Consider the following 26,644-nt stretch of genomic DNA (forward strand, 5'->3'; position numbering starts at 1 on the left):
ACATTTGCTAAGATTCCGTTTAACTGCATTTTTACCATTTATAATCCAAAATCTAAGTCGAATTATCGAGAGTAGATTCTGGACTCCCGCGTGTAGATGTTACATGTGTTCGTCTATTATTATTAAGTCTGTAAATCGATGTTTAGAAGGCAAGATAATGGGGTGCTTCTGTTCGAATGTAAACTGCGAATTTATCAAACATCTTCCAACTCGAAGAATTCCTAAAGAATCCAGAAACGGGTTCAGACTTAAGATTTTACTATTACTTGAGATTTTTCTATTTTTCCTTAATTCAAAGATTTTTTTATAAAAACTTTCCTGTTGAACTAATTTGACTAGTGTATCTAAAGATTCATTTAGTTCTTCTATTGTCAAATTAATAGATACATGATTTGCCTTTTTTAAGCTCTAAATTTTTAATCTACGTATGTAACCTATTACTCTTTGTAGTCGAAAGAGATTAGAGAACTTAATGAATATGTAAAATTTGGGATTATCATTTATTTCATTGGTTACTGTTTGATTTACTATTGAGAGATTGTTTTTTAATTCGGGTATATTATCAAAAGTAATTCCATTATTGTTTAAATTTAACTCTGCATTTGAATTATTCTTTCTTGAGAAGTCGGGACCACGAAACCAAAGATCACACTGCCGAAGTTCTTTCGGGTTCAGTCCTCTAGATATTATGTCTGCAGGGTTATCCTTACTCGGCACGTGTGCCCATTCATCGATTCTGGTTAATTCTATTAATTTTGCAATTCGATTCGCGACAAAGGTTTTTGGATTTGCAGGATCTATCTTTAACCACGCTAATACAATGTTGGAATCTGTGAAATATTTTACATCGGAATTTTTATATCTAAAGTATTTTTTATCGTGTGCATTAACTTGGCTAAAAGGTGCGCTGCCAATAATTCAAATCGAGGCAAAGTTATTTTCTTTACTGGAGCTACCCTTGATTCTCTAGTCAAAAGTTTAAAGTCACTATTACCCAAGGTATCTGATGGATCTGATTACCCAAGGTATCTGATGAAGAGACATAGATACAAGCTCCATAAGCTTTCTCACAACTGTCGCAAAATCCGTACAACCTCATGCAATCCGCGTTGGTTACACTAACGGGTCTTTCAACCTCACATTTGTTCAGATAATTGACTCGAAAAATCAGCCCACAGTCGTTTGAGGTTATCAGGAACCTCTTGGTTCCAGTCAATTTGCAGTTTTCATAAGGTTTGCATAATTAATTTTGCTTTAATTATAGCTGAACCGATTAATCCTAAAGGATCATAGATTTGTGAAATCGTAGAAATAATTGTTGTTTTTTAATAACGAGTTGTATCACACTTAACATTAATTGCGTATTTCAAAGTATAATGCTTAGGATCCCAGGTAATTCCAAGTGTTTTTATTTGTTTGTCTTTGTGAAAGAAAATTAAATTATCATGATTTTTATAGTGATTCAACTCTAGAATGTTGTTTAGGACTGACGAGCTATTAGATAACCACTTCCTTAGTTTAAAATTTTCTTGATTCAAGATGTCGTTAAGTTCTTCATAAAAAGGCGTCGGTTTCAGAGTCTACACTGACTAATAAATCATCCATGTAAAATGAATGTTTAATAGTCCTAGAGGTTCGGGGATATTTAGTTTTGTTTAATTCTGCTAACTCAACTAACCAACGTGTGGCTTGGAACGATGCATTTGATGTGCCATACGTTGCGGTGTTGAGTTCGTAAACTTTTATGGGACTTGTATTATTTGACCGCCATAATATTTCTTGGAATTCTCGCTCGTTTTCATTAATTTTTATGCAGCGGTACATCATTTTGATGTTTGCACTCAAAACTATTTTCTGCAGTCTTAAACGTATTAATATAGAGTATAATTATCTTGTACTACTGGTCCTACGTGCAGGGCATCATTTAGGGAAATTCCTAACTGGTCTTACAGCTTGTGTCAAAAACCACGAGACATTTTGTAGTAATTGAATGTCTTAATATTGCGCTATGAGGCAAAAAGTAAGAGAAGTTCGGAATGGAGTTATTTGAGTCAATATATCCTTGCAGCGTCATATGGCCTAAACTTTCATATTCCTACATGAATTCTAAATACTGATTTTTGAGTTCTTCGTCCTTTTCTAATTTTCTTTCTATGTAATTTAATCTTTTTAACGCGTTGTATTTGGAATTTGCGAGAATTAATATTTTGTTTTTTCGGAATGGATAATTTATAATAAAACTATTATCACTGTTACGGGTCGTAGTTTTGGTGAAATAGTTAATAATAATAAATAGTTCTTCCTTAGAAAGAAACTTAAGATTTTTGAATTCCTCGAGTTGCTAAAATTTTATTAACGAATCATTTAGTACTTTATTTGAAATTTTAGTCGTTAACCCCTTAAGTAGCCGCGATAAGATTTTATGCGTAAGCACTCGCGTGGGACACTGCGTGCACCTAATAGATTTTATTGGTTTATGATACCATTTTTTGCCTTAAACACTGAAATTTATATTTATTTAAGTAATTAAAACTTGTAATGTATAAATAAATAAAACTAATTATCCTTTAACTCATAAAAAATTATGTTAATATTACATTTATAAATATTGCATTTATACTCAAATTATAATTAGTCTGAATTAATAGTGGCGGTACAGTTTTGACAAGTATACCTAATATCTACATGCTGTTTGCAAGCGAATGTGTTACGTGTAGTATACAAAATAGTAGTGTTGATCCATTTAACCTTTGGGCAGAAATTGCATCAACCTTTGGACTTTTGTCTTACTAACCGTTCCTCAGGTTCTTTTTGGCAAACCTATTTTGATAAAATACATTTAATGTTGACTGGGAGTGTGGTAATTGTTGCTTGTTCAACCAGATAAGATTTCATTAGACCAAGTGTCATGTTTTTTATAAAAACTCTTTTTTTTAAGGCGTCTCCGTATTTATGGCGTTATACAATATTTGAAAGTTGATACCCCCTATGTTCAATAATGCAAAAAATATGGCCATAGGATATCTCCTTGTTCTTCTAGATACGGAATAGCAATTACCCAACTGGTCGACGGTGTCAATATCGCCTTTTCGCGTCAATATCGTTGAATTATAAAATATTATAATATCAGGCTTGTTGGTTTTGTTATCTACAGAATTGCCTAAGTGTATAGTAGAAATTAAAATGACAGACTTATTTTTTTTGGGGACAAATGACACTAGACTTACGTCGTTTTTAAAACCAAAGAGTGAACTTTTAATTGCTCTGTTTTTATTTGGTAAGGATGGATGGGTGGATGATGGGAGGGATCTCACGTTTGTTCTTTTTCAATGTTCCTATAAGTGTAATTTTATCTTTTAGGAGAGATTTGGCTAGAGGGATACTTGTATACCAGTTGTCATATGTTAAATTATGATTTGTACCTTTTATGTCTTGTGTGAACCTATTTACGATATTTGTTGGAGTATTTTTTACTGAATAAGGCCCATCTGGTTGTTTACCCAATAAACTTTTAACTTAGTTGTGTAAATGGTTTTTGAGTCACACATTGCAAAAATTTTAATTCCATACTTAGCTGGCTTATTCGGTATACAGGATGTCCGGCAAGTCGATACAATAATTTTAGGGGGTGATAGATTACGTGATTCTGAATCGATTTAACCAAACATACCTATATACCAAGTGTTACAGTTTTCCTGATAATTCAGTTTTTAATATTTTTTAAATTAACCGTGCACTTTCACAATTGTTGGAGGGGTAGAAGAACACCAAGCCTTTTAATCACAAAAATGTACTAAACTTTTTTATTGCCTATAGATAATTGTTTAAATTATTTAAAGGGTAAAATCTAAAATGGCTTTGTTACCTACTTACAACTACATAAACATAATCTTCCGAGCTTGTAATAAAGCGAAGAGTCAAATTCAAACATGGATTTAATTTAACCCGGCGTTGGTACGGTGGGAAAATATTACATGTTAAGTACACTGGGGTATGTGATACCCCTATTTATAATAGATATTAGCAATAATTTTTAAATTTGAAATTTGTGTTTTGGTGTTTTTCTTTACCCAATAAGTACTGTTGATCATGCGAAACAAAAAATAATCATAAATATTTTTTTATTTTCAGAAAACAACAAGCTTTACACATATATAACATTTTTCATATATGAAAAAGGTACTAAAATTATAATCACAGAAAATAAATAAAAATAAATGTTTTTGGTAAACGACCTCTTTTACCGCGAGCAATAAACATAGAACAATACAACGAAACTCATTTTGAGAAAAGAATTAAACATTTCAAGGGCTATTGGAGGCCTGACATTCATCACATGTGAAAGAGCAATGATCCATGCATATGTAACGGTTGCATGAATGGCAAGTGTAGAATGATTTTCGATCGGCCTTTCTGGGACACAAACAACATCTTCTTGACACTTTTTGTCTTTTTGCAGATGGGTCACCACGTATTCCCTGACCATCAGAACTTCCACTTGTTTCTGCAATTTGTCTGCGAAGCTCCCGCCGTACATGAGGATTTTCTTGTCTTTTCTCTCTGTACTCATTGACAAGAGATAAACCTAGTTCCTTCAGAAACTTTCGGCGTGGAAGTTTGCTAGTTTTGTCATTGTTATTACTTTTCCATATAATCATGGCATTTATGGCTGCAGAGTTGAGAATTGAATAAAACAGGGTGAGGGGCCACCTGCGACTATTCCTAGAAACGCTGTAGGTACCAGATAATTCATCTACAACGTCAATTCCACCTTTAGTGAAGTTATAAAACGTGATAACTTCAGGTTTCTTCAATTCATTTGTATCTGTATCTATTTTTCTGTCGTGATGTAAAGCGGAAAACAGTAGAACATTTTTTCCTTTTTTGGGAATATAGGAAACAAGCATAATGTTGGATTGGAATCCAAACATGGAACTTCTTTCTTCCCTGCCTCGTACTGCCAGCATCACTGGAGGTATTTCACGTTTATTTTTTTTCAAAGTACAGACAGCAGAAAGTTTGTATTCTTTTAGAAGTTTTATAAGAAGAGGATAGCTTGCAAACCAATTATCAAAAGTGATATTTCTATTTGAACCTCTAATTGGTTCTACGAGTCGCAGAACTATATCATCTGGTTTATTACTCAAAGAAAAAGGTCCATCCGGTTGCTTACCAACATAGACCTCCAAGTTGAAAATGTAGAAAGTCCTTGCATCTACAAGTGCGAATACTTTTATGCCATATTTGGCCGGTTTATTGGGTATGTATTGCCTAAATCCACAACGGCCCCTAAACGCCTCCAATTTTTCGTCAATCGTCATATATTCTGATGGAGTATAACATTCTTGACAGTGGTTGATATACCGTTCAAATATGGCTCTGATGGGTGCTAATTTATCAATGCGACGCCTGTCGTTTCTTGTACCTGCGCAATCAAAACGAAGACACGCAACTAAAATCTGGAACCTTTTCAAAGGCATTGTAGATCTGAAAATATCAACTCCAGTACCATCATTGGCCCACAAATCTTCAAGATTTTGTCTTGATGACCGAAAGACTCCAGCAAGGTAAAGAAGTCCCAATGCAGCTTTCAATTCAATTGTGTTAGTTTCCCGTATCATATGTTTATCAGAATAATTTTATGACTTATGGTTTATTTTTTCATTTGTGTATTTCACAGTATCATCCAGCATAACATTGTCTACAAAAAGGCTCCAGCATTCTAATGGCGTTTTGGCTGCTGTTACTGTTGTTGTTTTCTTTGGACCAGGTAGATGTGTCACTATATTTACGCTCCTAGTTCTTACAGCTTGATTTACGGGAGTCTCAGCCCATTTTGTTTTCCCATCTTTACCCCACATATACCGTTGCCGAATATTACTTGATGATGTAGGATGATCATTACTTGTAGAATTATCTACAGACCGGTCAACATCGAGAGGTTCGTAGTGTTCATTTTCAATTTCGTCAGATGGCTCAATTTCCTGTGCGCTGTCTGAGTTGGATAAATGTTCACTCACATGGTCAAGCAATTCTCCATCCGATTCAGATCCTAAGGGTTCCTCGGCATTCTCAGGTATATCATCATAAATTGCCCACATTGCAGTCAAGCGTTTTTGTTCGTTTTCATAAAACATATTGAAGAAATCTATTTAAAATACCAGGATGTAAAACGATTACTGTAGAGTGAAATACTAGTTTACCTACTTTGAGTTATGAAATCACTAGCACTGAGATAAACGAAATTTTCACTATTAGAAATGTAAACACCTTTTCACCTTATTTCACGTCATTGGTACACTGGGGTATAGTAAACCCCCGACCACTTCAGTTGCATACTAAATACACAAATGACTATTTTTGAGATTATCCCGTTAGTGACTCCATCTATGAGGTCTAATTCGAAGGTACATAGACGCTTAAATTAATAGGATGGTACGTTTCTTTAAAATTCCCAATTTACTTGGGCTGGGGTATGTCATACCCCAACGCACCAACGCCGGATTAAACGCTTAGGTGTAGGTTTATTCAAATTTCTTAAAAATTTCCTTAAGCAATAGTCTTTCAGTCATGCTGAAAAGATTCTTAAGAAACATTTTAAAAATGATAGAAATTAACTTTTTATGTACCCGAGCAGCGCATTCACTAAAACGTTATCTACTAAAAATGATATCAAAAATGAAGATATTTGCTAAAAACGCAAATCTTTAGAAAATACATGACTTATTAAAATACCAGAGGATTCAAAAACTAAATATTTATTTTAATTATTTTAAAAACTAATTTAAAACTACAATGTAAAAAAAATAATTATGAGTATCAACTTTACAATTATGAACTTAATAAGAAAGCTGATCATAGAGAATAGTATAATTAATTATCTTTCATTTTCAAAATGTGACCCTCTATTTCTTATACACTTGCGTGCTCGTGTTCGCATTTGAGTTGTAGTAACTCCTAATAAAATATTTGGCTTTATTTGTATAAATGCTGCGTCGATTCTTTCCACTAATTGTTCCCGAGTAAAATTGGTACCGCATAGACCAATTCTTTTGCTCGTCCCCATACGTGAAAGTCAAGCGGTGTCAAGTCGGGTGACCTCACAGGCCATAAAATCGGTCCATTCCTTCCAATCCAACGGTTGAGAAATTCCTCATTTAGAAACTCCCTTACAGCAACTCGATAATGTGCTGGGGAGCCATCATTTTGGAAAACAATATTATTTCTAACGTTTAACGGAATCTCGTCTAAAACGTTGGGAAGAGTTCTCCGTAGGGAATGCAGATAATTATCTCCGTTTAAATTATCTGGTAAGTAATACTGTCCAATTAAAGTGCTACTTACAATAGCTGCCCAAACATTGACGCTAAATTTTCTTTGAAAGCTTGTCTCTTTTTTTAAATGAGGATTTTCTCCAACGTTACTCCAATAATGGAGGTTATGGAAATTGGTTATGCCTTCGCAGGAAAATTTAGACTCATCTGTCCATAAGATGCTTTTCAAAAAATGTCTTTCTTCAATGTCAGCATTTAGGATAAATCGACAAAAGTTCATTCGTCGCACAGGATCACCTTCCTCTAAACCTTGTACGGGTGTGTAATGATATGGATATTTATTTTCACTTTTTAATACTGACCAAACTTTCGATTTAGATAGATTAAACTGACGGGCCAATTGCCATATACTAAATGTAGGATCCTCTGCCAATACATCTAATATCTGTTCGTCAATTTCAGGGAGATGCCTGTGGTGTTCATCTCGCGCCCCGGGTTCCTGACGATTGACACTCCCATATTCACTTATTCGACGATGTGTTGATAAAAACTCGAATGTTAAGAAGCCGTCTTTCAGGAAATCTCTCTTGGTAGAACCTTCTAGCAGCGGCAGCATTTCCATCTGCTCTTCCATACATAAATAGAATATTAGCATATTCCGCATTTGAAAATGATGACATTATTAAAGGTTTTAAATAAACATCTAATAACAGGACTCTGGCTAAGATTAAGATGAGGTTTAACAGTTGATCTACACTTGTAGTCACAATGGCAACTAAAAACAATTGTTTTACCTGAATACTGCAACTCAAATGCGAACACGAGCACGCAAGTGTATAAGAAATAGAGGGTCACATTTTGAAAACGAAAGATAATTAATTATATTATTCTTTATGATCAGCTTTCTTATTAAGTTCATAATTATAAAGTTGATACTCATAATTATTTCTTTTTTACATTGTAGTTTTAAATTAGTTTTTAAAATAATTAAAATAAATATTTAGTTTTTGAATCCTCTGGTATTTTAATAAGTCATGTATTTTCTAAAGATTTGCGTTTTTAGCAAATATCTTCATTTTTAATATCATTTTTAAAATGTTTCTTAAGAATCTTTTCAGCATGACTGAAAGACTATTGCCTAAGGAAGTTTTTAAGAAATTTGAATAAACCTACACCTAAGCGTTTAAATTAAATCCATGTTTGAATTTGACTCTTCGCTTTATTACAAGCTCGGAAGATTATGTTTATGTAGTTGTAAGTAGGTAACAAAGCCATTTTAGATTTTACCCTTTAAATAATTTAAACAATTATCTATAGGCAATAAAAAAGTTTAGTACATTTTTGTGATTAAAAGGCTTGGTGTTCTTCTACCCCTCCAACAATTGTGAAAGAGCACGGTTAAAATAAAAAATATTAAAAACTGAATTATCAGGAAAACTGTAACACTTGGTATATAGGTATGTTTGGTTAAATCGATTCAGAATCACGTAATCTATCACCCCCTAAAATTATTGTATCGACTTGTCGGACACCCTGTATATTGGATAAAACTATAACGGCCTTTAAAAGTCTCTAGCTTTTCGTCAATAGTAACAAATTCACCTACAATGTAATTCGCTTTACAGTTCGTCACTTTATCCAATATTGTACGGATTGCAGCTAATTTGTCAACCTTTATCCTTTCTCCACGTGTCTGTTTATTATCGAAGCGAATACATCCTAACAGAAACAAAAATTTTTGTAACTCATACAACCTCTAAAAATCTCAATACCGGTACCATTATCAGTCCAAAGTTCAAAGAAATTAGTGCGATTGGCTTTTTTCACACCAGCTAGGAAAAGCAATCCCAAGAAAGCCATCGCTTCAGTTCTCGAAGTCACCTTAGCATCACGTTCTCTCTGATATTTTGAAAGTATATAATTTTGTATATGTCGGAATAGTGTTAGATGCGTTTTTCATTTTTGAGAAAAAGTATCTTTTTAATAGCCAAAGAATGAAAAGACAGACTAGCGAATTCACTACCCCACGACCGCTCTTCTGCTCGTCAATCTATTAACTACCAGTTCTTTGTCCCTGTTGTCTTAACTTTCTCAGTTCTGGTGAGTCCTTCAGAACCATGGGAAAAGTACCTGCTGGTCCCTATTACAAAGGGACCAATAGTTTAGTGTTACCCAAATAATTAGCGCATATGGCCATATAGGGGCATATGGCATAGGGCATATGTCGTGGTATTAGTGACCTCGCTCGACAATGCTTTTTTTTTAAAAGGCTGTCAGTCTGCCCTTCATCTTATTGTCTCTTCTAATGTTGCAATTGCAGAACTTAAGAACTAATAAATATCCGACATATACAGGGTGAGTTTTTTAAGTGTGTCACGGAAATATCTCTGAAGTTATGAGTTTTAGAAAAAAAGTTTCAAATAAAAAAGGGATTATATGAAAGGGGAAAACTTTTGGCATCATCACTGTTTCGATTCAAGGTCATCTTCAGGCTCTAATCAAGGTCAACTTTGTTTTTTCAAATGGAAACCCCACATTTTTTGACAGGTTCTGATTTGTTGTTCAAAACAAACATGTTTTTACTTGAAACATTTTTTTATTCATTTGATAGTTTTGGCACAAATTGACATTTTTAAAGAATTTTGTTCTAACGAAAATGCTTGTATCGATACATTCAAGAGAAGAAATTAAAAAAAACATAATTTTTAAACAATTCAATCAAATAAGTGTTCAAAATGATGTCCTTCTACTTAATGCATTTAGCGATCCTCATTTTGAATGACTGTTGGATATTCTAATATGTTTCTGGTGGAATGTTACGGCAAGCTACTCTTATTCTTTTTTTCATGTTTTCAGCAGTTGTTGGCACTTCAGCGTAGACAATTTCTTTTAAGTACCACCAAAGAAAGAAATCTGGAGATGTTAAGTCTTGTGAACGTGCTGGCCAGTTAACATAACCACCACGACCAATCCACTTTTGGGGAAACATTTCATCCAATTTTTTCCGAACTGTTGCATAATGAGCTGGGCACCCATCATGTTGATACCACATGGTCATTCATCGATTTAGATTGACTTCTTCCAAAAGTATTGGCAAGTCATGTGTTAAAAAATTGAGATACTTTGCAGCATTAAGATTTCCATCGATAAAAAAAGGGCCAATTAAATGTTCTCCTACAATGCCACACCAAACATTTACAGTCCATGGACGCTGGTTTTCCACCTCTTGCAACCAATAGGGATTTTTAACAGCCCAGTAATGCATGTTGTGTCTGTTAACTTGCCCATGGTTTGTGAATCCAGACTCGTCCGAAAACAACACATTCGAGAAAAAATCATCATTTTGTCTGATTTTTTTTGAGCCCAAGTACAAAAGGTAACTCGGTTTTGAAAATCGTCACCATGTAGTTCTTGATGAAGAGAGAAGTGGTAAGGATTAAACTTATGATTTTTTAAAATTTTACAAACACTACTTTGTGAAATACCAGACTCTTCAGCCAGCTGGCGAGTACTTACATGAGGATCAAGCGCAATGGCAGCTAAAATATCAATTTGATTGTTTTCATTTCTAACGACAGTCTTTGAGCGTGCCCTTTTTTGTGCTTCGACACTTCCTGTTGCTCGAAATAAACTCACAATTTTATTGACAAAAGTCCGTGACGGAAGTACGTTTTGTGGGAAACGCTCGACATAACGCTGCTCCGTTGCAGTAGAAGTTCTACCTGATTCGCCATAAGCAAAAATAATTTAAATTTTTTCGTCTTTTGAAAATCGCACTGCCATTTTACAATATTTATTATTCTAAAACTGAATTGAAACTGTAAGCGAGTAGGACTGTGGGTCCTACTCGTTTACAAATTGAAAAAACATCTACTAGGTATACCGGTATGAAATGAGCGTCAGGATATAAATGTCTCGATATAGGGCATTTGTTGTAAACAAACCTTTTTTTTTGTTTGCTTGATTGGTATACAAACTGACAAACATATTTAGTACAAATCAAGTCCTTGAACAAATAACACTATATTATTTCATTGTGCCAAAAATGTCGAATTTTGTACCACAAAATGATGATTTGCGGAAAGCGTTAATACTTTGCTTTCATTTGAAGAAAAGTGCTGCAGAGTCGCATCGAATGCTTGTCGAGACATATGGTGATTATGCTTTATCAGAAGCAACATGCAAAAGATGGTTTCAACGATTCAGAAATAACAATTTTGATATGCAAAACGTAGAACGTGGCAGACCACCAAAAAAGTTTGAAGACGCCGAATTGCAATCAATATTGGATGAAGATGACACTTTAAGTCAAAAGCAAATGGCAGAAATGTTAAATGTTACACAACAAACAATTTCTGATCGTTTAAAAGCTATGGGAAAGATCCAAAAATGTGGAAAATGGGTGCCGCATGAATTGAATGAAAGACAGATGGAGAACCGAAAAAACATCAGTGAAATTTTGCTTCAAAGGCACGAAAGAAAATCAGTTTTGCATCGAATTGTTACTGGAGATGAAAAATGGATTTATTTTCAAAATCCTAAACGGAAAAAATCATGGGTTGATCTAGGACAACCATCAACGTCGTCTGCAAAACCTGATCGATTCGGCAAGAAGGCAATGCTGTGTGTTTGGTAGGATCAGAAAGGTGTGGTGCACCACGAGCCTTTAAAACCTGGTGAAACCGTTAATACTGTTCGCTACTGACAACAATTGATTAATTTAAACAATGCGTTGATCGAAAAACGATCAGAATGGGCCAGAAGACATGGGAAGGTAATTTTGCTCCATGACAACGCACCTCCACACAAAGCAACACCGGTTCAGGATACCATCAAAACACTTAGCTGGGAGTTGCTACCCCATCCGCCGTATTCACCAGACTTGGCTCCTTCGGACTACCATTTGTTTTCATCGATGGGACACGCATTGGCTAAGCAATACTTCGATTCCTACGAAGAAGTAGAAAATTGGGTGTCTAATTGGTTTGATGCCAAAGAGGCACATTTCTATTGGCGTGGTATTCATAAATTTCCAGAAAGGTGGTCAAAATGTGTAGAAAACAATGGTCAATATTTTGAATAAAGTTTCTTTTTCTTTCCTTGTTAAAATTGGTGTTTTATTTTCACAAAATAGCGCTCATTTCATACCGGTAGACCTGGTATTTATTACGTTTTTTTTATTCTTTCTTTATTCGACCAGAAACATATTGGAATATCCAAGTCATTCAAAATGAGAATCGCTAAATGCATTGAAGTAGAAGGACATCATTTTGAACACTTATTTGATTGACTTGTTTAAAAATTATGTTTTTTTAAAATTTCTTCTCTTGAACGTATCGATACAAGCATTTTCGTTAGAACAAAATTCTTTAAAAATGTCAGTTTGTGCCAAAACTATCAAATGAATAAAAAAATGTTTCAAGTAAAAACATGTTTGTTTGGAACAACAAATCAGAACCTGTCAAAAAAATGTGAGGTGTCCATTTGAAAAAACAAAGTTGACCTTGATTAGAGCCTGAAGATGACCTTGAATCGAAACAGTGATGATGCCAAAAGTTTTCCCCTTTCATATAATCCCTTTTTTATTTTAAACTTTTTTTTCTAAAACTCATAACTTCAAAGATATTTACGTGACACACTTAAAAAACTCACCCTGTATATAAATTGTTGCAACTAACAATGTTATCAATCAAATCAATAACGACTATTTTCAAAAATGCCGATACTTCATTCAAAATGTCCATTGAGCACTGTTTAGGACCAGAAGAAATGTTTACTATATTACACGCTCTCGTTTTACTAAAGTGACTAACTATTGATGTTTTATACCACTTTGTTTCTTGGTCTTTCCCTATGTAGAATTTATTGCTTTGTAGGCCCAAATCATCCGATTTCAATTCATCCTCGCTTTGCTCTGACTCGCTGTTATAATCACTTTGCTGGACGCCAAATTCATCATTATCATAGTCTCTTTCACAATATTTGTCCACTTCTTCCTTAGACAAATCAATGCAGTTATCATCTAATTCCAAATATCTGGCAAGTTTTTCATCGGTCAACATTTTTTGATTTTTCGGGGTTCTAAAAATTGTAAATATTGCGAAAACTGTTTTTTCCCTTAAATCAAAATAATTATTGACTTTTAATTTAAAATAAATTATTGTGAAGAAAGTAAAATGCAAAAAAAACAACATTAATATTCTCGTCGGAGCACTCTGTGCACCTTTCGAACATCTATCCACAGAAGCGTCCATATCTGGAAACTCTTTTAGATAAACGAATACCTACTCACACTGGTAGGTTAGGTGGGAGTAAAACCCATTTGACAAGCATGGAAATGGAGTTATTACGGTTTGTAATAATACTGAGCACTCCATACTCCTACGCGAGTACTTAAGGGTTAAGTTACATAATACCTTCCTATTCTTAGACTCGGGATATGTGAAGTTACCTGATATTACCCAACCTAGAAAGGTTTTTTGTAATATCGGTAATTTTTTACCTAATTTTATTCTACCCGAACCTATCAAATTATAGAATACGTCTACTTCCAACAGAATATCAATTTGTTTTGGTTCGTTAAATTGTTCATCGGCTAAATTTATGTTTTCTGGAATTGAAAGTATTGATTTGGGAAATTTGAATAGCGGTAAATTTTTAGTAAGATTCGGTAAAACTAAAAATGACAGGTTTGATTCGAATTCTTTGAATCTAGATTTTATTTTTGTTTGCGTTTTCTGATTAACCCATTAGTGCATGAAGTTACTTTTGTTTATATATTCTTTTTGCACCACTATATTTTTATCATATTTATTCCCAAAATGATGAAAAACAGGTAAAAAAAGTGTAGGTCCTAAAACTGTCATAACGGCATGTCCATTATAATGGACTCCGTGCATTACGACTATTTTTTTAAAAATTATTGTAAATTAAAGATAAATATATTAGAAGCCCTAAGAACAGAAACATTATGCTAATTATATAAATTTACAGTAAACTAAAGAAATTAATATTTATTTTGTGTGATACAACTTAAAACATTCTTTGGGATGTAAACCAATATTGCACTTTTTGCATATGAAATTAATTTTCTTTGAACAATATTTACATCGTCTATGAGTTTCATTGTATAAAATTAGATGTCCAACATTGTCCAATCTTATATTAAGTACAGCAGATACTCGTCCCTTAGATGGAGCGGTCTTATACGTTTTCAAAAGAGATTGGGCGATGTACCTTTTAAAAACTAATAAACTTGAACACTTGAGGTCCTTGGGTAATAGCTTTTTCATTAGTATCCAAGCATTCAATATCGAGACATCAAGTAGATATCAAAAAATTGGCCAATACCACTTGTGCTGTCAGATTCTTGTCCGATACACAGCCACCAAATTATCCATTTTGTCAACCCCACCCATTCCTGCATTATAGATTGCCACCATAAGAGGTTGATCAATCTGTTTTTTCAACTTTGTTTCTCTGCACCACCGGGAAGTTTTGACGATTGTATTATCGGAAAAATTAGATGCTACAGATACCACTTTATTGTCCTTCCACTTTACTATTAGTACTGATTCAGATGCCAAGAACTTATACGAACCTCTTGGTTTCGTACTCCATTTTTTCTTATCTGGAAAGGGACATCGTACCATTTTGTTTTCATGAACGGTACCTAATACACATATTTTCATTTTGGCAAGATGGCGCAATAAAACTAAAGTAGTAAAATAATTGTCAAAATAGATTTTGTAGTCTAAATTATGACCTATCATAGCATTTTTCAATAAATTCATTACGACGTCCCCACCAAGTCCAAATCGTTTTACATGTTCAGTACCAGATTTGTCAGTGTATATTTCAAATGTAACACAATATTCAGTATTGGTACACAGTGCCCAGTTCTTGTATCCAAATCTTGTCGGTTTGCCTTTTATAAATTGCTTGGCATAATGTTTTCCATAATATGATATCATATCCTCGTCGATCGAAATATGCTCTTCTAAGCCTCCGTGTTCCTTGAAACTTTTATTCAAATGCTCTATTAGTGGACGCAATTTGTACAGTTTATCTGTTTTATCAATCAGAAAATTATCGTTGAAATGCAAATGTGGCAATATAAATTCAAATCGATTTAGACAAATACTATTGTAAAGTATTTTTGGGACATCGTCCGAATTGTTCCAATACATATGTTTTTTCGGACATTTAGAATATCCACTCAACAACATAGCACCAAGTACCACGTAAATTTCTTCTTTTTTTACATTTAAAGCTGAATTTTTTTGTTGTGCATATTTGTCTGATTCAGTCGCAATGGTTTTAATAATATCTTTACCCCAAAAAAGATAGAAAAATTCCAATGGTGTTTTAGCTTCCAGAGCCTTTGCTGATGAAGCTCTTAGATTATATGTTCTATTTAGGTTACATGTGGGTATATTTTCTGACCAGTTATTTTTAATACGTTTAGTTGGTGGCATTTTGGTAATATTTTTAATTGTGAAAGCCTGATTCATAACTGATAACATCGTTTCTTTCACTTCGGATAAGAGAATGTCATCTTCGCTATTCCAATTGGCATTATTTCGCAACTCGCAAATCTGATTCAAGATGCCTCTTGAAAGATGATTTGGATTGGTAGTTTCTTTATCCGAATTATTGCTATCTTCTTCTGTTTGAGTGGAGGTATCATCTGGGCGTAGTATACTATATATATATTAGGTTATATACAGGGTGTCCGGTTTTCGTTAGACAGCGGCTGTATCTCGGGAAGTAGAGCAAGTAGCAACTTCGGACAAAAAACATTATTACTAATGTGACTATGAGAAATCTCTGAAAAATATTTTCAGCTTCGTGAAATCGCCGTAAGGGAGAGTAGTAGAGACGGTAGTTCCTTAAAATCGACAAATCTATACTAAGTCACTAGTTAAGTAGCACATTTTAATTTACTAATTAAATTGAGAGATCTGTAAATTCGACTTTGTCAAGAATTCGACGATGTATTGAATGTGACGGAAAACATTTCGAACATTTATAGCTTTTAACTTTAGAACTAATTTCCTTTTTCTAACTTTTAAACTTAATTTTTTCTGAATATTGCTATTTTTTTTTTTTAATAAAATGAATTAAGTTATGTGTTTGTAAATTAAAGAATTTAATAACATTTATTTGTCAAAATAACGAAAACATTTGGTTTCACTCCAAAGCCTACTTACCGTTTATTGGAAAACTCGTTGTAAGTTAAAATTTTCAGTTATTTATCAATAAGTCAAAAACGAAAAAGAATATTGAAATGCGCTTTTCAGGAAAAGTGTAGGTTTTTTAAAGCTCTACAAGATGGGCTTATGAAAATAGTACAGTTCCATTTGATTTATTAAAGAAAAATGAAGAAAACGCTATTACCTGAAAGAATGCCCTCTAGCGATTTTGTTCTGGACTATGGATTTTTGGTTAATGTGGATATTAAATCGGCTTATAATTCCTTCACAACGAAGTACAGAATCACTGAAATCGGATAATTAGAAACAGAGATATGATAGTTTGAACTTAGAATGATTCATCGGCTTCCTCCACTTTTATTATGTAAGTTATGAAATTATGTGTCGAACAAAAAAGTTTCAGAATGATGTAATCTTATTGATAGTAAATTAAAATGTGCTACTTAACTAGTGACTTAGTATAGATTTGTCGATTTTAAGGAACTACCGTCCCTACTACGCTCCCTTACGGCGATTTCACGAAGCTGAAAATATTTTTCAGAGATTTTTCATAGTCACATTAGTAATAAATTTTTTTGTCCGAAGTTGCTACTTGCTCTATTTACCGAGATACAGCCGTTGTCCAACGAAAACTGGACAGGCTGTATATACAGGGTGTTTCGGAGTTAACTGTACATACGCCATCGAGGGCTAGAATACTTCACCGTGATTCAAATTCTCCCAAATATCATAGGTAAATCTCGATTCATTCTCGAGATACAGGGCGTTTTCCTTTTTTTTACTCAATGACTTGATAGTCATAACTTTTGACCAACTCGTTATAACTAATTCAAATTTCGTGGGTAGTCACGTCTCAATGTACACTATAAGATACCATTAACGGAGTTTGTAAATTGCAGGTCAGGACTAGGAAAAAATCTTTTTAGAATCTTTTTGGAATTTCAACACCCTGTATATTATTTTCTTTAAAACTCTATGGAGCCTTCAATACAGCGTTAGAAGCTGTCTTTACCACATTAATTTCATAATTCCCACACGTAGCATTCTATCTCAATAACAAGACAATTTTTGAAAAAAAATTTAATATTTAATAATTGTTCGAATTAGACGACATCTTTGTATTGTAATAACGAAGAAATTTTAAAAAATATATGTACCTTTAGTATGAGAATAATAAGCATATTCAAAAACAGTTTTTGTCTTTTCGGCACCAAATGTTCTGTAGACCTGTTATATGTAGTGCTACAACAGTTTTACTCTCCTGTCAACACAAAAAAGTATTGAGGGTTGCTTCAGTGGGTGAGGAAAAGAAAAGGGAGCACCTGATTACAACACGATATATTACAGACTAACTATATAAAATAAAAAAGAACACACATGCAAAGTAACACTAAAAACGCTGACCCCGCATATACATTTGGCGGGCCGCCTTATCAATATTATTGCTTTTAGGCAGATTAAGGTTTTCTTTCTTCAATAAAAAGAAAGCGAAGATGGTGAGTGAAAACTCTATTACAAAATCGAATTCGTAGTACCCTTTTGATCGATTTGAGATTGGAAGACGCCAGCGACTTTAAAAATTTTACAAGAATGTCTTTAAGTGACTTGGAATACTTAACAAAGTTAATTGGTCCTAAAATTGTCCCTCAAGACATCAATTACAGGAAAAGTATAACCGCAATTGCCAGACTGGCTCTAACCTTAAGGTATTTGGTTACAGAAGATTCTTATCAAAGTCTGATATACATATTTGGAATTTCAAAACAAAGTATTTCAAAAATCGTTCCAGAAATATGCGAGTCTCCAGTTGATGGATTAAAAGGCAATAAAGGTAAATAAGTTTATGGTTAGAAAAAATGTTATAAATTTGCAAAGTTTGGTACAATTTTTACCAAGCCCTTCATAGAAATTCTTTGTAACATATGTTTGATGGATCGTTATACCTTTCCTCCAAATGATGATCAGAGTTAGTCAAACTGAGGCTTGGTATTGGATAGGGAAAACTAGCCGAAGTTTGTCCAAACGAAAGTTGTGAAAATTTCGAAGATTGACGGAAGTAACCCATAGAAGCTTCATAGAGGATTGTATTTATTTTAAATTGCGTAATTTATCGTTCATGTTCTGTGGGTAATTTTCTCATGTTATATCCTAACAGTTCGCCAAATATAGTATATTTATGTTTGCTCCGTTTGAATTCCTTTTCTGTCATCAATGACTGCATTGTAGCAAAAGCTATGTCTTTTTTTTTTCTTCAATTTGTTTTCTTTAATATGCATCTTTCGTTTTACTGCTTTTTTGATTGAATTTCATGGAGTTCTTGCTATACTAGAAGAGCCACTGTAGGAATTATCATCCACTTCAGTGTTTTTGTCCTTCTCGGTTTCTACAATACTTCTTTCTTCCATTTCTTGATTGTCCATATTCTCAGTATATGCTCCTTCAACTTCAACTATCTATAAATTACAAATTTCTATTATTTTTAATTTCAGTTGCCTTAATCAGAAGCTCAGCGGTTAGAGGTAGAGAGAAAATTTAAAGAAAAAACTAATTTTTCGTATTATTTGGGATTAATCGATGGGAAACACGTAATTTTGCAAGCACCTTTCAACAGTAGGAGCGAGTTCTACAATAATTATAAAGGAACATTTAGCATCTGTTGGATAATGATTACTATCCTCATATCATCTCGATTTACTCAGTGATAAATAAGGGTTCGTAGACGACGTACACGTGAGGAATTAACTTCTCAGTTGTGATGCTTTTCAAATTATTTATTTTAATAATTAACGAAAATAACAACTTAACAATGCTAACAATAAAAATTCCGAAGGATATCAAGCGCGCCTGACTTGACCAACTGGCCAAAGTGTTCTGGTTTTTTTCTGGTGTATATCACCATTACTTGTTTCCCTGGTCCTTGTTCAACTGCACACCATGTGCAGCAAACATGTTTTCTAGTCATTGTCCACTTGTAAACGATACAAGTTGGCCCATGTGTTTTTTTTCTCAACAAAGGGTATGCTTTCCCTTGGCAATGATTTACAACGGGAAGCGGACAATGATTTACTACACGCTAAAAGTCTAAACATACTCCCCCCGTTGAAGCCATCCCCTCGCTTCAAGTATTACTCTTGTCAGAAACTTAACAAAGACTTAACTAGAACATACATCCACCTTATTAAGAATGAAAATAAACCCTCTGACGCATTGATGCGCCATCGATATTATGTCCTGGAATACTAACAATAGTCGAAATCTTTATAACTAATCATATACAATTTACAACACATATTTTAACAATAATTACATAAAATACAAGTCTGTTACAGATTAATCGTCATTGGGAAGGGGTGATACCTTTCTGATTGGTCTAGTTAATGTACCCCACTTTGTTTTTAATTTTTCTAGCCTGACCTTTCCGTCAGCTCCAGGAAGTAGCTCCGTAATTCTATCCATTGCCCATCTGTTATCGTCGCGGATTAGAACGACTTGGTTTAATTTTAGGTTTTCACAGAGTTTCAACCATTTTGGACGATTTTGTAACTGATTTAAGTACTCCACTGGCTACCGCTTCCAAAAATGTTGTTGCATTTTGGAACATTTCTGCCAAATAGATAGATAATTGTCAGGGATGTCGATAACCTCTAGTTCTGAATACGTTCTTAGACTGTCTCTAATTAGAAAGTGACCCGGTGTTAAGACAGATAAATCTGCTGTCTCGTTGGATAATGGGTACACCGGCCGAGAATTTTAAATTGCCTCGATCTGAGCTAATACAGTGCTAAATTCCTCGAAAGTTAAACGAGTTTTCCCAATTACCCGCAAAAGAAGATGTTTCGTGCTTTGTATGGCAGCTACTTATACCTCCTCCCCCCCCCCCCCCCGTGAAGTGATCATGGCGGAATAAATTTCCACTCAATATTCGTGGTTAATAGAAATTCGACGATGGCTTTTTCTTACCCTTAAAAAAGTCGTGCAGTTCCCGTAATTGATTGTGAGTGTCCAAGAAATTTGTTGCGTTATCGCTGTAAATTGTGGTAGTATTGCCTCGACGCGAGATGAATCGCTTGAATATCAGCAAAAATGCTTCTGTGGTCAACCCTGTTACTAGTTCTATGTGCGCACATTTTGTGACCATGCACACGAACATACCAATATATGATTTTATGAGGGAAGTTCGTCGTGTTTTGGAAGTTTTTATTAAAAAAAGACCGCCGAAGTCAATCCCTACCTTTTGAAAGGTCCAGGTAGACAGCACCCTATTCCTTGGTAGGTCGGTCATAATTTGCTGAGCGGACTGACACTTGAACCGATGGCATGTTACTCAATTTTTTATTATGCGTTAAACTTCTCTTAATCCGTTTAACGACCAATACCGTAACCTAAAATTTGACAAGACCGTATGTGGACCGCCATGATACAGTTTTACGTGTTCAAATTTCAACATTGACGTGACTACATAACTGTTCGATGGTAATAAAATAGGATGCCTTTGGTCATAGCAAACATTGGCATTTGCAAGTCTGCTCCCTACACGCAGAATGCCATTATGATCCAAAAATGGATTTAATGATAGAATAGCCTTGTTCTTAATCATTTTAAATTCGGCCAGTTGCGAGATTTCCCTTGAAAAGTGTTTGTTTTGCAAATGTTTTACGATTACCGTGAGTGCATTATCTAATTCTGTTACCGCCAACGGACCTATCATTCTAGTTGACTCATGTAATTTTGTGTTGTTAATAAATTTCAAGCAATAAGACAAGGTTTATCTGCCAATGGCACATGCCGCCATTGAAAATTTAACGTTAATTCTTGTATTACGGCTACCCTCTTTGAGACAAACATATTCCAACGAGAAGGGTGTGATTTTATCCAACACAATACTATTTGAGAATCTATCCATAAGTTAACCTTACTCACAAAGAAGCTATTCTTATACATGTCCAGCACCCTTGTAACTAGTCTTGCCAAAAGAACACACGCATTCAGCTCTAACCTGGGAATAGTTATAGTTTTGAGTGGGGCAACTCGGGAACAAACAACTTGTGGAACAAACAAGGTTACAGGAGACTGTGTGATCTGGGTACAAAACTCTTAGATAGACACAGGCACCAAACGCCCTTAAGTTTGCGTCAGCAAAACCATTAATTTCAATTGTCTGACATTTTTTATCATTAAATAACCACCTAGATATTTTTAAATCTGACAAAACCAAGATGCTTGTCACAAAACTATCCCAATCGATTCTTAATTTTGAAAATAATTCTTCACCCCACTCTAATTTAGCTAACCAAATTTTTTGCATGAGCATTTTTGCAATGACTATTACCGGGGCAATCAAACCCAATGGATCATACAGTTGAGCGATGACTGAAAGCACATTCCGTTTCGTTACTGATTTGTTAATTTGTTGGGGTAAAGTAACTGAGAACATGTCCGACCTTGACCTTGAATTCCGCGAAATACCTAAAACCTCGCTTGACTTGTCTTCTGATTTGATACTATATTCGTGAAACGGTTCAGTGATGCCACACTGTAGTGCGAATTCCGTACAATTAGTGTTCCACTTACGCAATTTGAACGGAGCTAATCCTAGTAAGTTCCATAACTGATCTTTTAATTCTAATAAATCTTTGCATGTTTCCGCTCGCCCCTAAAATGTCATCAACATAACATTGAGCCAGTACAGTGTTCGCAGTGAGAGTATAGGTCGCAACATTTTTGCTTGCTAATTCAAACAAACACCTTATTACCAAAAAAGGTGCACTATTAATACCGTACGTTACGGTTCGCAGTTCCAAGCATTTTAACGATTCCATAGGGTCATTTCTCCATAAAATATTTTGCAAGAAGGTTTACGAAGGGTCAACCTTAATCTGCCGGTACATCTTTTCATTGTCTGCAATTAGAACGAATTTAAACAGCCTAAATCTACCTAAAATGTCCACTAATTCCGGTTGAACGGTAAAACCCTTCAATATGGTATCATTTAATGAATACCCGTTGAAGACTTCATTGAAGCATAAAAAACAACTCTGAGTTTGGTTGTCGCGTTTTCTTGTTTAATTACACAATGATGAGGAAGAAAGTATTTATTCTGCCCAGCATCATTTTTAAAGGTAAGTGGTACATACTTGGCGTGCCCTAATGACACATATTTATTGATAAACCTTTTATATTCTAAAAACAAATCGTTGTCCTTAATAAATCGTTTTTCCAAATTACAAAACCTCTTCTTGGCCATTGTATATGTGTCACCTAATTTACAGTTTTCCGTCGGCGTGTTTAATGACAGGCTAACTTGAAAGGAACCATCCTTCAAAATCGCTGTGGTATCCCTAAAAATATTCTCTGTTAAATTGTTTTCTAACAAAAAATCGGCACCCTTATTAACAGCAACTTCTTCAGAATGCTAAAACCTTTTCATTAAGCGATGAATCTCTGAAATGCTTGCGAATAATGAAGCCTTATTGTTATTGACTGTGCCTAAATGTGCCAAAAAATGGTCAGGTTCATTCCCTGCAATGACCCAACCCAGTGAAGAGTTTTGTAGCATTGGCAAGCAATTTCCTAGTCTTACCATTCCTGGCACCAATAAATTATAATAGACATCAGCTCCAATGAGTAGATCAATTGATTTTGACTTATAAAAAGTTGGATCCGCCAACTTTAAATCCTTAGAAATTGGAAGGTTATTGATGTCTAATGTATTTTGCGACATATAATTTTGTCAAGGACCAAGCAAGACATATTTATTTCCTGATTATTTCTCCCATTATGGATATTTGGAAAAATCGAGACATCTACCATTTCCTTACAAATTCAATTTTTTCCGGCTATTCCTGAAATTTGAACTCCCTTGTTATACAGGGTGTCCTCGAATTGCGTGGCCAAAATGATACCGCAGATTATTTGAGTAAAAATAAGTCGATTTAACTAAATTTGCCTCGGTCCAAAAGTTGATAATCACGGAGTTACAGGGTGTTAAAGTTGAAAAAATAAATCGCATTTTCTTTAATATCTTTCGATTCCTTTGAGCTAATTTCACGAAATTTCGTATCTGAGGGTGTTTTAGAATGCCAAATTCAAATTTATTAACCATTTAGTTGTATTTTCTAGAGGGCACCACAAGCGACCTTTAGGACACATTTAAACCTCTGTAACTTTTTTGTGCCATAGTGTATGTCATTTTGGCATTGAAAAATCTTTTTTCCTACCTTTTATACTTGGAAAAGGTATATTTTATTGAAGTCGCTAGAAGCAACGGTTTCTGAGAAAAACGCATGTAAAGCTGATGATGCATGTAAATTAACTTAAAATTATTTCCCGTTAAAAAAAAAGTGTTCAAGTTTTTTAAAAACAATTATTACTAAAGATAAAATATAAATAATAATTAACAAAGAAACAACAACAAAGAGAAATAAAATTAACTAATTAATTAAATTAACTTATGTAAGTTTTTGATTTAATTTTTTTTTCATTTAATTTGCTATCACAGTAAATGTTCAAAATGTTCACCATTTTATATATATTTTTGGTAATTATACCGTAAACGGTTTTCGCTCCGATCGGTCTGATTTTTTAATATGTTATTCTAAAGGTCATTTTAAACAATTTTTCTAAAGGGACAAGGGCGCGCAAATGCCTCTTTCACACTTTTTTTTTAGGTTGAACATTTTTCCAAATCCAACTGTCTTACGGGACCGTGGAGCGAATAGGGGTGCTGGGTGGGGTAAGGTAAGGTAAGGTAACACATTTCCATTTTTCATCCAAATAATCATTTTTTATTTATCAATTCGACAACATTGCTTGATTCTCCCAGCATTCACGTCTCACATAAAAACGTTTTGTTTTGATATTTGTTTTGATATTTTGGACTAGTTTGAAGGGAAAGATGGTTTATAACGGTTATCAATTATCGTTAAAAGATTTTATCGTAATGTTAAGTGATAGAAGGCAATTCGTGGATTTTTTAATAAATCATGGACTGTTAGTGAAATATAGCTATTGCAAAACTTGTAAAAATCGATTAGAAATTAACATAAATAGTTTATTGTTTACTTGTGGCCGAAAATGCAAGAAAAGTAAAAAATTTAAGAAGTGTGCCTGCAAAAAAAATGCAAAAAGAGGAACGTGGTTTAAAATGTCGAAATTATCGTTGGAGAATATAATGTATTTCACTGTTTTGTGGTTACGATTAGGATTTCCTCGACAACGGTTTATAATGAAAGAGCTTAAATGCAATTCCAATACTGTTGTAAAGTGGTCATCATATTGCAGAGAAGTATATATTCAGTGGGTACTTAAAAATTCAGAAAAAATTGGTGGAGTTGGAAAAATTGTGGAAATAGATGAAGCAAAGTTTGGGAAGCGAAAATTCAATAGAGGACGTAGGATTCAAGGAAAATGGATCTTTGGTGGGTTCGAGAGAGATACTAAGAGAGTTTTTCTAGTTCCAGTTGAAAATAGGACCTCACAAACTTTGCTCCAAATTATTAAAGAATGGATACCTCCTGGAACCACTATTGTATCGGATTGTTGGAGAGCATATGATGTTTTAAAAAATGAAGAATATCAGCACTTGCAAATTAATCACTCCCTTCAGTATGTTGATCCTAATGATCCGCAAATTCACACTCAGAATATAGAGCGTGTATGGAGAGATGTCCGTGGTGGAATTCCCAGATATGGAAGAAAAGAGCCCCATTTTGTTGGATATCTAGCAGAATTTTTGTTTAAACGGTCATTTCCTTTATTAAGCGACATTCATTATTTCTCTATTGAAATTGCAAAGTTACATCCACCTCAGTAAGGAAATTTATTTCATTTAGTTCAGGTTAGTTCGGATCACCTCAGTAAAGGAAATTTATTTCATTTAGTTTCAATTCTTATCAAGCAATATGTTATTCATTTACTTATATTGATCAGAATTTATATTTTTTTCAATTGCGATTGCAATTAAAATAAAATTGTAAAATTTTTGTGTATCTTTCTTGCGCAGGGGCCACGCTAGTATTTTAGTCGATTAAGTGAAGTGTCTTTCGGGATTCATGGAGTGAATTGGAGTACTGAGTGAGGTAATTATCAACAACGTTTCAGATCTTTAAAGCAACAAAATATTACATACCCATAGTGAAGCAGTTTACCCCACCCAGCACCCCTATTCGCTCCACGATCTCGTAAGACAGTTGGATTTGGAAAAATGTTCAACCTCAAAAAAAGTGTGAAAGAGGCATTTGCGCGCTCTTGTCCCTTTAGAAAAGTTGTTCAAAATGACCTTTAGAATAACATATTAAAAAATCAGAACGATCGGAGCGAAAACCGTTTACGGTACTGTTACCAAAAGTGATAACGCAAATGTGCGACGCATTAGAATTATGCGTTTTTCTCAGAAACCGTTGCTTCTAGCGACTTCAATAAAGTATACCTTTTCTAAGTATAAAAGGTAGGAAAAAAGATTTTTTAATGCCAAAATGACATACACTATGGCACAAAAAGGTTACAGAGGTTTAAATGTGTGCTAAAGGTCGCTTGTGGTGCCCTCTAGAAAATACAACTAAATGGTTAATAAATTTGAATTTGGCATTCTAAAACACCCTCAGATACGAAATTTCGTGAAATTAGCTCAAAGGAATCGAAAGATATTAAAGAAAATGCGATTTATTTTTTCAACTTTAACACCCTGCAACTCCGTGATTATAAACTTTTGGACTGAGGCAAAGGCCGTGTAAGGTTAAGGGGTCAATTCGGCCCCCACGGCGATCGATCTGAAATTTTTACCACCATTTTTACCATTTACCCTATCACTCAAAGGACTTACCACATAAAATTTGAACTTCCTAAGTCTCACCATTCAAGGGTAGGACGGGGTTGAGGGTGAAAACTTTAAGACGCCATATCTCGGGAACTATTCATCGTACAGCGTGGGGCAAAATGGTGCGTCCTTCAGCAACCACCTTTTTATTTTCATATACTTGGAAATTTATCGGTTGATGCCAAAGGGCCGAAATCTAAAAAAAAAAACTTAAGTGATTTTAGAGGAGTTCGCACTTTGGTACACTAACCATTTTTGCACACTGTGTAGAGCGCCTCTCGAAGTATCTACCCACGTTGAATCAGATTTGTTTCAAATTCAGTATTTGGGATCTAACGATT

General features: G+C 34.3%; 3 protein-coding genes and 1 pseudogene across 3 annotated transcripts; 1 reads left to right on the forward strand and 3 right to left on the reverse strand.

The window, feature by feature from the left end:
• Positions 1 to 4,304: 4,304 nt before the first annotated feature.
• On the reverse strand, positions 4,305 to 5,621 carry LOC136413395 (piggyBac transposable element-derived protein 4-like). The gene has a single exon (XM_066396926.1). The coding sequence runs from the start codon at positions 5,619 to 5,621 to the stop codon at positions 4,305 to 4,307; it is 1,317 nt and encodes a 438-aa protein (XP_066253023.1).
• Positions 5,622 to 6,877: 1,256 nt separating this feature from the next.
• Positions 6,878 to 7,954, reverse strand: LOC136413396 (uncharacterized; annotated as a pseudogene).
• A 6,681-nt stretch (positions 7,955 to 14,635) lies between these two features.
• LOC136413397 (piggyBac transposable element-derived protein 2-like) lies at positions 14,636 to 15,751 on the reverse strand. Its single transcript, XM_066396928.1, has one exon. It carries the CDS (start codon positions 15,749 to 15,751, stop codon positions 14,636 to 14,638), a length of 1,116 nt encoding a protein of 371 aa, XP_066253025.1.
• Positions 15,752 to 24,632: 8,881 nt separating this feature from the next.
• LOC136413628 (uncharacterized) lies at positions 24,633 to 25,824 on the forward strand. The gene has a single exon (XM_066397306.1). The coding sequence runs from the start codon at positions 24,633 to 24,635 to the stop codon at positions 25,299 to 25,301; it is 669 nt and encodes a 222-aa protein (XP_066253403.1). The 3' UTR covers positions 25,302 to 25,824.
• The last annotated feature ends 820 nt before the right edge of the window (positions 25,825 to 26,644 follow it).

The sequence above is a fragment of the Euwallacea similis genome, chromosome 14 (genome assembly GCF_039881205.1).
Source record: "Euwallacea similis isolate ESF13 chromosome 14, ESF131.1, whole genome shotgun sequence".
Lineage (NCBI taxonomy): Eukaryota > Metazoa > Arthropoda > Insecta > Coleoptera > Curculionidae > Euwallacea > Euwallacea similis.

Excerpts from the sequence above, each read along its gene's own strand:
- LOC136413395 (XM_066396926.1), bottom strand. The coding sequence starts at position 5,621 with ATGATACGGGAAACTAACACAATTGAATTGAAAGCTGCATTGGGACTT.
- LOC136413397 (XM_066396928.1), bottom strand. The coding sequence starts at position 15,751 with ATGCCACCAACTAAACGTATTAAAAATAACTGGTCAGAAAATATACCC.
- LOC136413628 (XM_066397306.1), top strand. The coding sequence starts at position 24,633 with ATGTCGAAATTATCGTTGGAGAATATAATGTATTTCACTGTTTTGTGG.